Here is a 17,310-nt window from a genome sequence, read left to right on the forward strand (position 1 = left end):
ATTGAGAGATATTAAGGAATAGTGATTATTGCTTCCCTTTATATTCATATTTGGATGTGAGGTTATGTTTGTGTGCTTTCATTCTCTTTGTTTTGTTGCCAAGACGATTAGTTTCTTGCTTCTTCTAGGGTATAGCTTGCCTCCTTATGTTGGCCTTTACCATTTATTATCCTTTGTAGTGCTGGATTTGTAGAAAGATATTGTGTAAATTTGGTTTTGTCATGGAATATCTTGGTTTCTCCATCAATGTTAATTGAGAGTTTTGCTGGATACAGTAACCTGGGCTGGCATTTGTGTTCTCTTAGGGTCTGTATGACATCAGTCCAGGATCTTCTGGCCTTCATAGTTTCTGGCGAGAAGTCTGGTGTGATTCTGATAGGTCTCCCTTTATATGTTACTTGACCTTTTTCCCTTACTGCTTTTAATATTCTTTCTTTATTTTGTGCGTTTGGTGTTTTGACTATTATGTGACGGGAGGTGTTTCTTTTCTGGTCCAATCTATTTGGAGTTCTGTAGGCTTCTTGTATGTCTATGGGTATCTCTTTTTTTAGGTTAGGGAAGTTTTCTTCTATGATTTTGTTGAAGATATTTACTGGTCCTTTGAGCTGGGAGTCCTCACTCTCTTCTATACCTATTATCCTTAGGTTTGATCTTCTCATTGAGTCCTGGATTTCCTGTATGTTTTGGACCAGTAGCTTTTTCCGCTTTACATCATCTTTGACAGTTGAGTCAATGATTTCTATGGAATCTTCTGCTCCTGAGATTCTCTCTTCCATCTCTTGAATTCTGTTGGTGAGGCTTGTATCTACAGCTCCTTGTCTCTTCTTTTGGTTTTCTATATCCAGGGTTGTTTCCATGTGTTCTTTCTTGATTTCTTCTATTTCCATTTTTAATTCCTTCAACTGTTTGATTGTGTTTTCCTGGAGTTCTTTCAGGGATTTTTGCGATTCCTCTCTGTAGGCTTTTACTTGTTTATTAATGTTTTCCTGTGCTTCCCTAAGTGTGTTCATGTCTTTCTTGAAGTCCTCCAGCATCATGATCAAATATGATTTTGTAACTAGATCTTGCTTTTCTGGTGTGTTTGGATATTCCATGTTTGTTTTGGTGGGAGAATTGGGCTCCGATGATGGCATGTAGTCTTGGTTTCTGTTGCTTGGGTTCCTGCGCTTGCCTCTCGCCATCAGATTATCTCTAGTGTTACTTTGTTCTGCTATTTCTGACAGTGGCTAGACTGTCCTATAAGCCTGTGTGACAGGAGTGCTGTAGACCTGTTTTCCTCTCTTTCAGTCAGTTATGGGTACAGAGTGTTCTGCTTTCTGGCGTGTAGTTTTTCCTCTCTACAGGTCTTCAGCTGTTCCTGTGGTCCTGTGTCTTGAGTTCACCAGGCAGCTTTCTTGCAGCAGAAAATTTGGTCTTACCTGTGGTCCCGAGGCTCAGGTTCGCTCGTGGGGTGCTGCCCACGGGCTCTCTGCAGCGGCAGCAACCAGGAAGACCTGTGCCGCCCCTTCCGGGAACTTCAGTGCACCAAGGTTCCAGATGGTCTTTGGCTTTTTTCTGGCGTCCGAGATGTGTGTGCAGGGAGCAGTCACTTCTGGTTTCCCAGGCTTGTCTGCCTCTCTGAAGGTTTAGCTCTCCCTCCCACGGGATTTGGGTGCAGAGAACTGTTTATCCGGTCTGTTTCCTTCAGGTTCTGGCGGTGTCTCAGGCACAGGGGTCCTGCCGCTCCTGGGCCCTTCCCCACGGGATCCCAGAGGCCTTATACAGTTTCCTCTTGGGCCAGGGATGTGGGCAGGGGTGAGCAGAGTTGGTGGTCTCTTCCGCTCTGCAGCCTCAGGAGTGCCCACCTGACCAGGCGGTTGGGTCTCTCTCTCACCGGGTCTGGGAGCAGAGAGCTGCTGCGGGCCGGGATCCGCGGGTGTGGGACCTCAGGTAAACACAGAACGTGCCCGGTCCTAGAGAAATTCTGCTTTCCTGTGTCCCAAGCTCACCAGGCAGCTTTCTCGCAGCAGAAAATTTGGTCTTACCTGTGGTCCCGAGGCTCAGGTTCGCTCGTGGGGTGCTCCCCACGGGCTCTCTGCAGCGGCAGCAACCAGGAAGCTCACTAACTCTTCACATCAAACATCAGATTGTTGCTGGGGCCAGTATCTGCCAAGTGGGAAAAGTGAAACTCAAGGTAGATTCCCCTGAGCAGTGTCCTGGCTCTGAGGGTCCGGCTGTGAGAGGCTGTGGACGGCAGCACTTGTGATGTCTGCAGACTCACTTAGAGAATGGGGAACTTCCCGTGGAGTTTGGAGGAGGAGAACCTCACAGTTTGATACTGTGTTTTGGTTATTAACTGTCACCTTGACACAGCCCAGAGTTACCTGAGGGAAAATTCTTTTTTTTTTTTTTTTTTTTTTTTTTTTATTAACTTGAGTATTTCTTATATACATTTCGAGTGTTATTCCCTTTCCCGGTTTCCGGGCAAACATCCCCCTCCCCCCTCCCCTTCCTTATGGGTGTTCCCCTCCCAACCCTCCCCCCATTGCCGCCCTCCCCCCATAGACTAGTTCACTGTGGGTTCAGTCTTAGCAGGACCCAGGGCTTCCTGAGGGAAAATTCTTAACTGAATAACTTCCTTATAGGTCTGGCCATGGACTTGTCTATAAGGGATTGTCTTAATTGATACAGGAGTCGCAGAGCACTGTGGGCAGCACCATCCCTAGGCAGATGGTCCATGGTTGTATAAGAGAGGTAGTCAAGCATGAGTCAGAGCATGAGACAGCAAACAAGACAGCAAGCAGCATATGTTCTGCTTTGACTTCCTTCAGTGCTACACTATGACCCAGACCTGGACAGGAAATGCATGCTCTGATCTCCTGAATGGTTTCTGTTCAGGGTGTTTTTTTTTTTTTTCACAGTAGGAGAAAGAGACCTAGAGCAGAGTGTAGGTAAGAGCAGTTGGTACATCCGTTTGAATCACTGTTCTGTTCCCTGTCCTCAGTAGCAGACCCCTCAGTACTCAGTGGTTCAAGAGAAGGAAGCAATGAGTTCCCCGACATGGGCCAGTGGGTGTACTGTCATTACTGTCATTTCCTTTAATGTACCAGGAATTTCCTTTGAAATTTTGTGAGCACAAGCTCCTCCTGAGGCTGCCCATCTTCTGGATGCACACTTCTTCCAACTTCAGTCAAGGACGTCCCAGATAGCATCTGGAACCCTGTCTAGACCCACCCTACACTAGAGGAAATTAGATCTGCAGAGCACAGTGGGCAGGACGACACCCTCTGTGGTGAAAGGATCAGAGAAGGTCACATTTGACCTGTCACCCATGCCTGTTGTAGTCCTAGACAGGAGTCCGCAGTTCTCCTGGTGATCTCCAGGGGGACATATCAGAACAAACAGTCAACACTCTGACAATTGTTTCCCTGAGCCATGGTCTTGCCTAGGAGATTGGTTTCCATCCCTGTACCTACTAACCTGGATCTCCCTAGACCCTGCTCTGTTTCTTGAGGATACCCCTTTGTCTGGTGAACCTGAAAGTCCCCTCCTCCCTGGCATCTCCCACAGGGGGAAGAGTGGATATCTGCAGGGGAATCACCCAGACAAAGGACATAGGTGACTCAAGAAGACCAGAGAGAACCTGGGCTCACCCAACAACAGCTCAGCCAACACATAATATTGGAAAGGTGCTTTGAACCCCTCCATAGGAAGAAGAACAGTCTCTTCCAAGACACACAGGTCACCTCTTCCCAACATCCAGCACATGAAATTTGTCACACAACTGCTCCAGGACCTCTCTCCTGGGTCAGAAACTTGACTGGTGACATTAGTGATAAAGGATTAATCTTCATCCCCACTCAGTCCCTTTCCAACCCTCACAGATATCTGTCGCCTTCCTGCTGGGAAATACCACCTTCCCAGAACACGGAAGACACAGGGCAGACTGGGTGCTCAACTGGGTCTCTGTGTCACAGGGACGCATGGGTAGGATGGAGGCTTCCTCTTTGGTGCTGACAGATTCAAGACCAGGACTCAGCAGATGTCCTGGGATGAGCCATTGTTCTCTGAGGGCATGGGGATGTTTGTCAGCACAGCTCCTCAAGGTGTTGCCTGGAGGAGAAGCACAAAGATAGAAAAGTTGAGACGGATGCAGGGTAGCATTGAGAGTGGAAGGGACAGAGCAGTGCCTTGGACACAGACCCCACCACCCCACAATCCACAGATTCTGGGAAGTGCTCCTCCTTGAGAGGACACCTAGCTCAAGAGGAGGAAAGACAATAACAGTTAGGTGCCTTGCTGGAACGAAAGCTCCTCTCCTAAGAGTGAGGCCATTCTAGTGAGAAGACAGATGGAGCTGTCCTCTGTGCTTCCCTGCAAGAGGTGTACTCCCTGGCGGGGGCTCCTGCTCACAGGTAAGGGTGCTTACTCCATGGTTGTGTGTGGGGTGGGGGAGGCCCAGAGTCTCCTGAAATGGACAGAATCCTTAGGGAAGATGTGTAGTTTCTGTTTGTAATCATGTTATAGAAGGTGCAGTGAGGGAACAGGAAGCTCTGAGCAGACAGGAGCTGAGGAGCAGAATAGAAAAGCCTCAGCTGCAATTATTCAAATTCAGTCACAGGGTGAATCTCCAAATAGAAATCAAACATGGGAGGGCCAGTGAGATGGCTCAGTGTGTGGATACAGGACAGTCTGAATTCACTCCTCAGCTCTCACAGCATAGATGGACATACAGACTCCTGAAGGCTCTTCTCTTCCCTCCACACTGGTGTGTGTCACGTACCTGTAGTGTGCACACTGGGACATGTACCTTCCCAAACCCTCACGAACAATACAGAAATATTAAATTACACTTGAATATAATTATTTTTATGTGCTATAAACATGGAAATTATGTAGACAAACCCAGAGATATCTTTTCTTCCTTCCTTCCTTCCTTCTTCCTTCCTTCCTTCCTTCCTCTTTTTCCATACTAGTTTCTGAGATTTTTTGAGGAACTGAACCTTCCAAAAAGACCATACCAATCCCTGTCCTCAAAAAGCCTTTTTTTTTCTAATGGACTGGAAATCATTGTATCCAGAGGAGAAAGTCAATGATTTAGTGGAACCATAAATAGAACAGAAAACATTCAGGAAGTGAGGATTGTATGGAGGAGGAAAAAGAGGAGGAGGAGGAGGAAGAGGAGGAGGAGGAGGAGGAGGACCGAGAGCCGGTTCTCCACTCACCAGACACTTTATGGAAAGAGTGATATGGGGACACCTGAGTAGAGGATTCCACAGAGAGGAAATGACACCCTTTGAGGTTCTGAGGGCATGGAGGTCATGCTGCTCACCTCCATTAAGGGTGCATCCTACCTACAGGCTGAGGGATGCTCACACCTGCTCAGGATTGTCAACTTTTCTCTCTTCCCTTCTAGCCTCCCTCTTAACCTGCTGGCTCCTGCCCACCACTGCCCAAGTCTCCATTGAATCCTTACCACCCCAGGTGGTTGAAGGAGAAAATGTTCTTCTACGTGTTGACAATTTGCCAGAGAATCTCATAGCCTTTGTCTGGTACAAAGGGCTGACAAACATGAGCCTCGGAGTTGCACTGTATTCACTAACCTATAACGTAACTGTGACGGGACCTGTGCACAGTGGTAGAGAGACATTGTACAGCAATGGGTCCCTGTGGATCCAAAATGTCACCCAGAAGGACACAGGATTCTACACCCTACGAACCATAAGTAATCATGGAGAAATTGTATCAAATACATCCCTGCACCTTCATGTGTACTGTAAGTAATTCTTTGTGAATTCTGGGTTATGGGTGGGGTCCTTCCACTAGACACACAGAAGTGTCAGGCCTGGCCTGTGTCTCCCTTCCTTCTGCATTGTATCTACATGTTGGGGCTTGAACATTTACTGCAGGACTCATATGCTGGAGAATAATGTCAATTGGACACAATCCTTCATTTGATTTCACCTTGGAGAAACCTGGATGCATGGTGGGCAAGTCAGCCAAGGACATCAGCCTCTGTCTAGACTCTTGGGATGCTGAGTAGGAAACTGTCCTTGAATAGTCCAGGAGGGGGGAAGGTCATGCCTGGTTGAGGATGCCCTGTGCTCCTTATGCAAGTGAATACCTGATAAGCCCTGATTCCAGACCTCTGTTACAGACTTATCTCCTCATGGCCCCGAGAATCATCTTACTAGGGCTGGGCTTTGCCTCTCTCTCAGCAGAGACCAGTGCTTTTGAGTAGTGAAAGTATTTTGCTATGTGTAAGCAGACAGTGCATTGCAATGAGAGCCATGGTTGGTTAGGTCTCCTGGATGTCCCTAGTGACTCAGCAGGGTGAGGATAGCAGGGCAGGTGCCCAGTCCATCATCTAACTCTTCTAATGGTCTTAGGAAACTTTCAGGAAGGTCAGGATCCCTAAAGAGAGGGACAGAGGACACAGGTCCTCCTGACAACTTCTTGTCTTCTGGGGACAGTTCAGTGATTTCTCCTCTGCGTGCACAGGCTCTGCTGATGTGGACAGGTCCTTGTGAGGCAAGTGGATCTGTGTCCCCAGGCAAAAACTGAGAAGGTTGAGTAGATTCAGAAACCCTGGTAAATTTTCATATCTGAGAATGGTAGACCTTTGATCTACTCTGGACCTGGTTCCTGTCCTGGAGCATGTGACCATGACACCCCACACAAGGATCATAACAATCATGTAGCACAGAGCACAGAGCACAGAGCACAGAGTTCTCCATGCTACTGAGGTATGTAGATGGGCTAGCTCTGAGGGTTTAGCCAATAAGTTTCCCTTTTTGGACATTCTTCCTTGCAAAAGGTCCACCCTGAGTAAGCTGTAGGCATCTATTTCCCACTACCAATAAACAATTTGGACACGGAAGGACATGTAAGGTTCTCTCTCATCAAGAACCTCCGTGGGGGAAGCTGCAGAGATCAAGGACAAGGACACTCACCCCTGAACTAAAAAGCTGGATTGGCTCTCCCTCCAACCCCTGTGCCTGTCTGCCCTGATGCACTGGGCTCACTGAAGGCCCTCAGACCAGTCCCCACTCACCGAGAGTCCCAAAGGTGTCTGAATGACCAGGAATTTGAGAACCCCAGCTTCAGCCCCAGCCCATGTTGTTTCTCACCTGGGGCCCTCATTTTGCCCCATAATATAGCCTAATGCCTCCCATTTCATCTGCCTGAGCTGTGTTCACAAACCCAGTTGTAAGGTGGAAAGGGGATCCACAATTCCTCAGAAATGAGCTGAAGTTCCTATAAGTGACCAGGAGGAGGCAGCATCAGGAAGTACAATGACTACTTAGGGAAGTATTTTCTGTACCAGGAACCCACCTTGTATCCTGGCTTTTATCTCTGTTCCCATAGACCTGGAGGTCATTGGCACAGCCTTCTCAGACCTCTCAGCTGCTTCCTGTATCTGCTGCCCCACCAAGGGATCATGTTCGCATTCCTGACATTCATTTTCTCTGGGAAAGCAAGGGTGTCCTATGGGAAGCACCTAGACAGAGGTTCAAGGCATCTCAGAAAGGCCACGCAGCACATGGGCAGAGCCACCTCACAGCTCAGGACACAGAGGAAGTGTGCCCACCATCTTGAATCCCTGCATGGGACGATGGAGCCCAGAGCAGTCCTTCCAGGACTCAGGTCACCTCCTCCCACACACTCAGGAAGTGAGGCTCCTGACACAGCTGCTCCTGGGCCCCTTTTCTCCCTGAGAATCCTGACTGGTGACTGCAGTGAGAACGCATCTGTCCCCTCCCCCACTCGTCACACAGCTGGCCCCTTGGGATCCTCACACACATCTCTGTCTCCTTCCTCCTGAGAGCAAACTCCATCTTTGCAGGGCACTGAGAACACAGGGCAGACTGGGTGCCCAGCTGGTTCCTGGGTCACCCAGGGAGTGCAGAGTCCCCCTCCTTGTTGATGCTGAGAAAGGCCAAGGTAGAGCAGAGGGCAACGTCTGGGTGAACAGCTGTTGTCTCAGGGAACAAGGCTGTTCAAAGGCTTGTTGTTCATAGTGTGTTCTGGAGGACTGAAGCATAAAGAGCCAAGGGGGGAGGGTTTGTGGGAAGCACTGAGAATATACAGGGCAGGAAACACAGCATTCTCTACCCCCCACACTTCATGGGACTCCTGCCTGGGAGATCGCTGAGCCTAGAGCCGGTAAAACAAGAGAACTGGGGAGCTGTGCTGGAGCAGACTTGCCACAAAGGGAGGATAGCTATGGCTTCAGAGACCAGGAAGGTACTCTGTACTCTCTGAGAAGGTTTTACCACCTTCCAGGGCCTACTAATCATGGGTGAGAAGACAAACTTTACAGAGTGTGAGAGGAGAGCACTCACCTATTCTCTGTAGTCTCCTCAGGGGCTCAATGACTTGAGAGGAGTCTCAGGGTTTTTAGGAGAGAAGACACAGTGGGACAGAGGCTCTTGATGAAGAAAGAGGGGAAGGAGGAGATTGTTCTCACCCACAGTTCATCATCATGAACCCAGTGTTCTGAAGACTGAGGTTCTCAGCTGTGATGCCCCAAATAAGTAACCAAGCTGGTGTTGATCAGTGATGTGGCTCAGTGGATATGGGTGTTTGCTTCATGTCTGACAACTTGAGAACCAGTGAACACAAGTTGTTCCCTGACCTCCACCTAGGGATGGTGTCCTGCACCCACTAACACACACACTGAGGCACAACCTTGAAAGAAACACACACACACACACATGCATACACACACACACAAACACACACACTGAGATAAATCCATGCTCTGAAACTCACACACAAATATAATTCATAAATAAGTAAAAATAAAGAAAATGGAAGATTCAATACTGTATCTCCAAACTGATGAATTTTGTAAATAAATCTATGTATTGGCAGTGTCCACGAACATTTCTAAGCATAACTACTGTTACTGCTACTGCTACTGCTACTGCTGCTGCTGCTGCTGCTACTACTACTACTACTACTACTACTACTACTACTACATGTAAGACATATCTGTGTTCTCATGAAGCTCCAGTCCTTGTGCCCTGAAAGACAGATCTATAATGAAAGCCAGAAGATGAGGTCAGGTGTGGACTAGAATCACTAAAACAACAGAAACTTAACAACAGAAAGTTGGAGAGTCAAGAAAGGGTGTGTAGGGGAAGAGTTGGGGAGGCATCACCCCAACACCTCTCTAGTGTATGCAGAGATCTGAGGACAGTGAGGCGGGGCCACATTGGCACCCAAGAAAAGAGTACCATAGAGAGGAGATGACAAGTGAGGTAAAGCGCATGGAGGTAAAGCACTGACCTCCACCAAGCTGGGCAGGGAGACTCTCATCCACGCACCTCGCCTGGGTAATAGACACATCTTTGGGTGCCATCTTAGCCAAATACAAAAGCCCTAATGTTGATGGATCTCTGTCTTCCTTCTAGTCTCCACTTTGACCTGTGGACGCGCTGCCACCTCTGCTCAGCTCAGTATTGAATCAGTGCCGACCAGCATCTCTAAAGGAGAAAGCGCTCTTCTCCTTGCTCACAATCTCCCAGAGAATCTCCGAGCCATTTTCTGGTATAAAGGGGCGATTGTGTTCAAGGACCTTGAGGTTGCTCGATATGTAATAGGCACAAATTCAAGTGTGCCGGGGCCTGCCCACAACGGCAGAGAGACAATGTACAGCAATGGATCCCTCCTGCTTCAGAATGTCACTCGGAACGATGCTGGATTCTACACCTTAAAAACTCTGAGTACAGATCTGAAAACTGAAATAGCCTATGTGCAACTCCAGGTGGACAGTAAGTAGTTCTCTGTGATCATTCAGTGTTGGTCCAGGTTTAGACACACAGCAGTGTTTTGCTTGCTCTGTACCTGCCTTCCCTCTGCACTTTGTCCCCATGTTAGTATTTGAGAACTTTGTGCAAGACACACATGGTGTGTTCTGACTCCACCCTCAGAGAGTATCGTGTACGCATGCGTGCGTGCGTGCGTGCGTGCGTGCGTGTGTGTGTGATAGGAAAGGGACTCAATCTAGTCTCTTGAGGCTCTCACTATGAACACGGTATTGAGAAAAACCATCTTGACACCAGGCAGATTTTGATATCTTCACAGATGTGCACCAGGAAATGCTGGCTGCAGACCCCTGGCACAGGCGGAACCTCAAGTGACCCTGAAGAGTATTTTGCCAGCTTTGGACCCTTACTTCCTGTTGAAACTGACAGGGAATAATGGTTTTTGGCTGTCTGTAATTCCTAGCATGCAAAATCAACTAGTGCACTAATTTGAGAGCCACTTGTAAGCGAGGTCACCTGGGCGCCTCCTTCCAATACTCAGCATGGAGAACATAGCCGGACAGGTCATCAGGCCATGAGCCAACTATTCACATTGGCTTATGAGACTTCACAGGAAAGTCAGGGTATCCATGGGGAAGAATAGAGGGCACAGGTCCTCCTGACAAAGGCTTGCTTGTCCTTTGAGGTCCAGCTCAGGGAATCCTCTCCTGTAGCCAAACAGTAAGAGGCTTTGCGGGTCTTGACAGATCCAAGAAATGAGCTTCAGTCCTCCCATTGGTCACCAGTGGGTGGTATTAGCTCATGCTCACACAGTGAGATGCTGGTTTCCCGGAGAAGAGGAAAGCAATGATTTCCATTTCTGTCCCAATAGACTCAAAGGTCCCTCCCACAAGGCCACACTGACCCACTGGCTGCTTCCTGTGGCTGTCCTATAGCCACTAGTGTAGTATTCCAGTGCTACACCAGGGAACCTTCCTTGTTCAACCTTCTCTCTTCTAGCATCTTTTACAGGGAAAGAGAGGGTGACCACAGGGAAATTGCCAAGGAAAGGACATTCCTAAAATGCCAGGGTGGACGTGGGCTGACCCGAGCTACATCTCAGTTAACAAAGGAAGCTGGAATTCAGGTTTCCCTTTGAAACCCCCCACAGCAGAGTGAGCCCACACCTCTCTGGGGCACAAGGGATGTGTGGCCAGTGAGCCAGGGCCACGTTGATACCCAAGGAGAGAGTGTCACACTGATCAGATGGTAATTGCAGAGTCACGGAGTGCATGGAGGTAGTGTTGACCTTCGCCAAGTAGGGCAGAGGGACCGTCACCCACGGGAATGGAGACCTCAGCTCAGGGTACAGGGCGCCATCTTAGTCAAATACAAACACCCCAATATTAATGGATCTCTCTCTTCTTTTCTAGCCTGTTTTATGAGCTATGCTGGCCCTCCCACTTCTGCCCAGCTCACTGTCGAATCAGCGCCTACCAGCGTTGCTGAAGGAGCAAGCGTTCTTCTCCTTGCTCATAATCTCCCTGAGAATCTCCGAGCCATTTTCTGGTATAAAGGGGCGATTTTGTTCAAGGACCTTGAGGTTGCTCGATATGTAATAGGCACAAATTCAAGTGTGCCGGGGCCTGCCCACAGCGGCAGAGAGACAATGCACAGCAATGGATCCCTCCTGCTTCAGAATGTCACTCGGAACGATGCTGGATTCTACACCTTAAGAACTCTGAGTACAGATCTGAAAGCTAAAGTAGTACATGTGCAACTCCAGGTGAACAGTAAGTGAATCTCTGTGATTAGTCTGTGCTGGGTGGGGCTAGACACACAGGAATGTCCTTTCTGGCCTGTGCATAGTGTCCCCATGTTGAGGTTTGGGCGCTTAGTGCAAGACAAACATGGCGGAGACAAATTGCCATAGATCAGACTTCATTGTCTGATTCCCTTCTGCATCCAGGAAGACCTGGATGGAAAGCAACTCGGCCTAAGATGTCAGGTACTGTTCAGTCTTGTGGGGTTCTCGATGTATGTTCCCCTAAGAAAGACCTCAATCAGGCAGGCGCTGGTTGAGGAAAGGATGGCATCCTAAGAGAGGTGAGCACCAGGAAGCCTTGACTGCACACATCTGTATGAATCTCAACAACTTGTGACCCAAGAGAACATTTTGTCAGGGCTAGACTATTAACTCTCAGAGCTGACAGAGAACAATGGTGTTGGCTGTCTATGTCAAACCGGGGTAGATATTTTCTCCAAACATGAGTTTCATATATAAAATCTAGAAACTTTACAGAGCCCATGGAGGGGTGCTGCTTATGGGCTTGCTCCTTGTTGCTTGCTCAGCCTGGTTTCTTATAGCACCCAGGATCCCCAGTGGACTGGACTCTTCCCTATCAATAACCAATTAGGAAATGTACTCTGGGCTTGCCCACAGGCCAATATGGTGGTGATTTTACAACTGAGGCTCCCTCTTTCAAATCTAATCGAGCATGTTGAAGTTGGCACAGAGCCAGCCAGCATAGTTCCTGATCCTTTTCTGAGACTTGAGCCTGCCAAGAGTATCAGATTGCTTCCAGCCCTCACCCATCTCTAGACCTGTGGGTTGGAGAGCACGGTAGCAAGAACATTTAGAAGTAAAAATGGAGTTGAATGGAGCCACAAAGGAAACTGAGAAAGAAAGTCAGAGAATGTGGTGTCTGTGGAGAAAAAGTTCAGAGAAGGCATAATCTACCTCGTGTGAGCATGAGTGTGCACAGTGTCTAAGAGCAGTGAGGAGATGACATCTGAGAAGAGGAAATGACAGGTTCCAGGGCGCTGAGGGAACAGAGGTCAGATTGCTGACTTCCACCAGGTGGGGTAGAAATGTCTACACCTGCATCTCTAGGCTGAGTGAAGAGTCCATCTGCTCAGGATGGAGGTCGCCATCTTTCCACCAAGCACAGTGATCCCATGTGATGACTTTTCTCCTTTCCCTTCCAGCCTCCTCGTGCTGTGACCCTCTCACTCCTGCCCCACTCACGATAGACCCAGTGCCACGGCATGCGGCTAAAGGGGAAAGTGTTCTTCTTCAAGTTCGCAATCTGCCAGAGGATCTGCGAATGTTTATCTGGTTCAAATCTGTGTATACCTCCCAGATCTTTAAAATAGCAGAGTACAGCAGAGCCATTAATTACGTCTTCAGGGGCCCTGCACACAGCGGAAGAGAGACAGTGTACACGAATGGATCCCTGCTGCTCCAGGATGCCACTGAGAAAGACACAGGCTTGTACACACTACAAATAATATACAGAAATTTCAAAATTGAAACAGCACACGTTCAAGTCAGCGTGCACAGTAAGTGACTCTCAATGGCTTCCAGATGCTGGGTGTGGTTTATTCTAATTCATAACTGACTGTGAGGTCTGGGCTGTGCCTGCTTTCCCCCACTGCATTGTGTCCTCTCATGGGTGTTTGGGCACTTACTGCAGGGCACACATGGGGTAGACCAATAGCATTAGAGCAGAACTCCTCACCTGTCTTTACCTGCAAGAGGAAGGCCTGTGCTGGGTAAATTCAGGCCAGGATGTCACACTCAGCCCTGACCCTTGAGTCTCTCATCATGCACATGGCCCCGAGGAAGACTCTGTGGGGGTCAGTTAGGCCCTGCCTGAAGAAGTAACTTCAGGTCCTCACAGAGAGCACCAGGAAGCTCTGGCTGTTAATTTCCATCCCTGTTTAGACTCCAGGGGACACTGGGGATTGTTTTTGTCACTGCGTGTTTTTGGAATCCTGTTGGAGCTGACATGAGACAAAGCTCTCTTGGCATGTGGAACCAGCCAGTGAACTGCCATGAGTGTCATGGTTAGGCTAGTTCCCCTGGACACCTACCTCAGAGACTCAGCAGGGAGAGCATAGCTGGACAGGTGCCCAGGCCATTAACTACTGTCCTGATGGGATTATGAGACCTCACAGGAAGGTTAGCATCCCAAAGTGGAAGGACAAAGACATCAGTCTTCCTTGCAAGTGGTTGACCTTTGGAGTACAGCCCCCTGAATGCTGTTCTGCCAGAAAATGGGAACAGTTGCTGAACTGGACAGAACCAAGACATGGTCTGCAGTTCCCCCAGTGACCACTAAGTGGCTATAGATGGCCACAACCACTGCCTAGAAAAGTATTTCCAGGAGCCATGTGCTTTGTAGCTTAGCTTCCATCTCCCTCCCCATCTCTACAGATCTGGAGTCCTCTGGTACAACCTTATCAGAGCTACATACCATCCCACCCCATGGCCCACATATGCATAAACTAACTGAAGTATTAACCAGTGTCAGTAGCTCTGAATATGAGAATTTCATCAACACCTGGACATGCAAGGACTTGAGACATCAGTCTTTTATCCACCCACATGTATCTGAGTCTGTTCAGGCACTGAACCTTCCTAAAAGATCAAACTAGTCTTTCCTATCAGGACTCTAGCTCTAGTCGACTGGACGACAGACAAGGAAGCTCACTTTGAAGTGAAGTCAGGGATTGAATGGAACCAGAAAAGGACTATGTCAAAGAGAGCAGAAGGTAAAGACTTCCTCTGTAGAGGAAGAGGTGATGGAAGGTACCCTCATCCTCCACATCTCCTGAGTGTGAGCAGGCACGTGAGGACAGGGAGGGTGGAGACACGTGAGGACAGAGTTTCACGTGTAGCAGAGGAAGCTACACACAGTCAGGTGCACCAAGGGCATGGAGGTCGTTTGCTCACTCCCTCTGGGTTGTGCAGACATTGCCTCCCACCCGATGAGTGATGGATCTAAGCTACTCTGGTCACAGGACCACATCTTTTCACCAACGGCAGAGGCGTCAATATTGATGGATTTGTCTCTCTTCTTTTCTATCTGCCCTTTTAGCCTGTGTTCACCCTTCTACCACTGGCCAGCTTGTAATCGAATCGGTGCCACCCAATGTTGTTGAAGGGGGAGACGTTCTCCTACTTGTTCATAATATGCCAGAGAACCTTCAATCCTTTTCCTGGTACAAAGGCGTAGCCATTGTCAACAGACATGAAATCTCTCGGAACATAATAGCCAGTAATAGAAGCACATTGGGGCCTGCTCACAGTGGCAGAGAGACAATATATTCTAATGGCTCTCTTCTGCTCCACAATGCCACCGAGGAGGACAATGGATTATACACCTTATGGACTGTAAACAGACATTCTGAAACTCAAGGGATACACGTGCACATCCACATATACAGTAAGTAATTCTCTGAGATGTCTTGGTGCTGGTGGGGTTGAACCCATGTTACACACACAGGAGTGTCAGGTGTGAACTATGCCTTTCTTGCTCTCCATGTGTCTCCATGTTGGAGTTTGAGAACTTAGTGCAGGGCATATGCCTAGTAGACGTACTTAAATGGGTCAGAATCCCTCACCTGTCTCCACCTGCAGAACAGGTGTGGAGATCTGCTGTGCACTGCCGTGACAGCTGCAGTCATCTAGGTCACCTGTGCACCTCCTTCTCCTGAGCCTCAGTGGACAAGTGCCAGAACAGAATACAACTTTCTTATGGGCTTAGGAGACTCACAGGAAGGTCAGATCTCCTAGTGGAGGGACAGAGGTTATGATTCTCAGGGCAGCTTGTTGCCCTCAGGGGTCCAGCTTAGAATAAATGGTAAGAGATGTTGCTGCTTTGAACAGCACCCCCATCCCAAGGTCAGGCCATTGCTCTTATCTAAGCATAACCCATAAACACAGCAGTGATCATGCACTCTACTAGTGTAGGAAAGCAAAGACCTAGGATACACGGCGGCTGAATCAGGGCCACACAGGCCAGGCATGGCAGATCCAAAGCAGAAGAGATCTGTCTGTGGTCACAGCTCTGATGTCTCCACCCTGGAGGTTCTTTTAGGCATCTGATCACTACAGTGGTGCTGCCTGAGCTCTCTGAAGGACTCCTGTCATTTGGTCCCCTCCTCTGTTGCTTTGCAGAGCCTGTGGCACAGCCCTTTATCCGAGTCACTGAATCCTCAGTCAGAGTGAAGAGCTCTGTGGTCCTCACCTGCCTCTCAGCTGACACTGGAACCTCCATCCAGTGGCTCTTCAACAACCAGAATCTGCGGCTCACACAGAGGATGTTGCTGTCCCAGACTAAGTGCCAACTCAGCATAGATCCCGTCAGGAGGGAGGATGCTGGAGAGTATAGGTGTGAGGTCTCCAACCCGGTCAGTTCGAAGACGAGCCTCCCAGTCAGCCTGGATGTGATCATTGAGTGACCCCCCACCTTCTCTCATCCTACAGCAGAGTGGGGGACATTTCTTTATCAATGGGTACAAAATGGAGCAAAATTATGTGGTGAAAATTGTCAGTTGCTACTCAGGTACAGTCAGCATGTTGAGTCATGTCTGTATCCCTAGGATAAACATGTACAAGGACAAGCCAGAACATAGAGACTCAGTTTCCAAAAAAAAGAAAACATCAATACAGTAAACAGTATTGTAGTGGTGTTAAGAGTTAGGTTGTGGATCAAATACATAGCCAATCCTCAGAATCCATGGGAACTAATTTCAGGAGCCACCAATATTCTGTATGCTCCAAGTCCCCTGTTAGCATGGTGCAGTGACTTCATAGAGATAAATGCATCTTTTGCATGCTTAAGTATATTCTGTGTATAACTAATTCACATAGTACCATTACTGTCTGGGCACCAGTTATCCATGTGAAGAAAGGACAAGCAACAGGAGAAGGGACTGCCCTTTCCCAGTGGACATAACTTGTGTCTAAATAGTTTTGATCCACAGTTGGGTGTAACATTCATAGCAGAGACCCAACTCTGGACTCTGTATATCCTGACAGTGGCATTCATAAGATTCTTATTCCTGTTTTTTCTTCCTTCCTTCCTTCCTTCCTTCCTTCTGAAGGGCATATATGGGATTTCCCATTTTGAGTATTTTGAAGTGGGCAATTAACATGAAACACACTCATATTGTCATGTGACCAATAAATGTTGTCCATTCTCAAAGCATTTTCAACTCCTCCCATTCTCTCTAGCCCCGTGTAATCCCATCTACTGGTGTTTCTATGCATGTGACAAAAACAGGATATCTAATTGCTTTTGGTCAATATTAGTTTACAGAGTACAGCTCAGCTGGATGTGTTTGCTCACCAGTTCCAGAAACTTCTGTAGACTCTAGGTTTTTCTCCAAATGAATTCATGACACCTGCAGACATGTCTTACAGCCAATTGATTAGCCACCATTTGTCTGTTTGTGCTGCCTAATTGCTCTGTCTATGGCTCCTGAGGGATTACTGAGCAGATGTGGTCACAGCAGCATCCTTGATTTTTGTCTTAGAGTGAAATCTGTTAGTGTCCCTTTTGAGTACTGGGTTGCCTATGTGTTGGTCTCCACGTGAGCCCTTAACTTAACTGGCATAGTCTATCCCTAACTGCCTATTTCATCACTAAAAACTCTTCACTTTACCTGGGTGGCAAATGCCTTTAATCCCAGCACTCAAGAGACAGAGACAGGAAGCTCTTGGTTAGTTCAAGGCCAGCCTGGTCTACAGTTCCTATCCTGAGTTCCAGGATAGCCAAGGCTACACAGA

General features: G+C 48.2%; 1 protein-coding gene across 3 annotated transcripts; it reads left to right on the forward strand.

The window, feature by feature from the left end:
- The first annotated feature begins 4,154 nt into the window (after positions 1–4,154).
- Ceacam3 (CEA cell adhesion molecule 3) lies at positions 4,155–16,729 on the forward strand. Of its 3 annotated transcripts, NM_012702.2 has the most exons (7): positions 4,195–4,394; positions 5,396–5,755; positions 9,399–9,758; positions 11,165–11,524; positions 12,720–13,073; positions 14,615–14,962; positions 15,697–16,729. In NM_012702.2, the coding sequence occupies exons 1-7, from the start codon at positions 4,331–4,333 to the stop codon at positions 15,978–15,980; spliced, it is 2,130 nt and encodes a 709-aa protein (NP_036834.2). In that variant the 5' UTR covers positions 4,195–4,330; the 3' UTR covers positions 15,981–16,729. The 3 variants fall into 3 exon arrangements, with proteins under 3 accessions (XP_038957066.1, XP_063137140.1, NP_036834.2); XM_039101138.2 differs by lacking the exons at positions 11,165–11,524; positions 14,615–14,962 and having other exon boundaries at positions 4,155–4,394; positions 15,697–15,980; XM_063281070.1 differs by lacking the exons at positions 9,399–9,758; positions 14,615–14,962 and having other exon boundaries at positions 4,155–4,394; positions 15,697–15,980.
- The last annotated feature ends 581 nt before the right edge of the window (positions 16,730–17,310 follow it).

The sequence above is a fragment of the Rattus norvegicus genome, chromosome 1 (genome assembly GCF_036323735.1).
Source record: "Rattus norvegicus strain BN/NHsdMcwi chromosome 1, GRCr8, whole genome shotgun sequence".
NCBI lineage: Eukaryota > Metazoa > Chordata > Mammalia > Rodentia > Muridae > Rattus > Rattus norvegicus.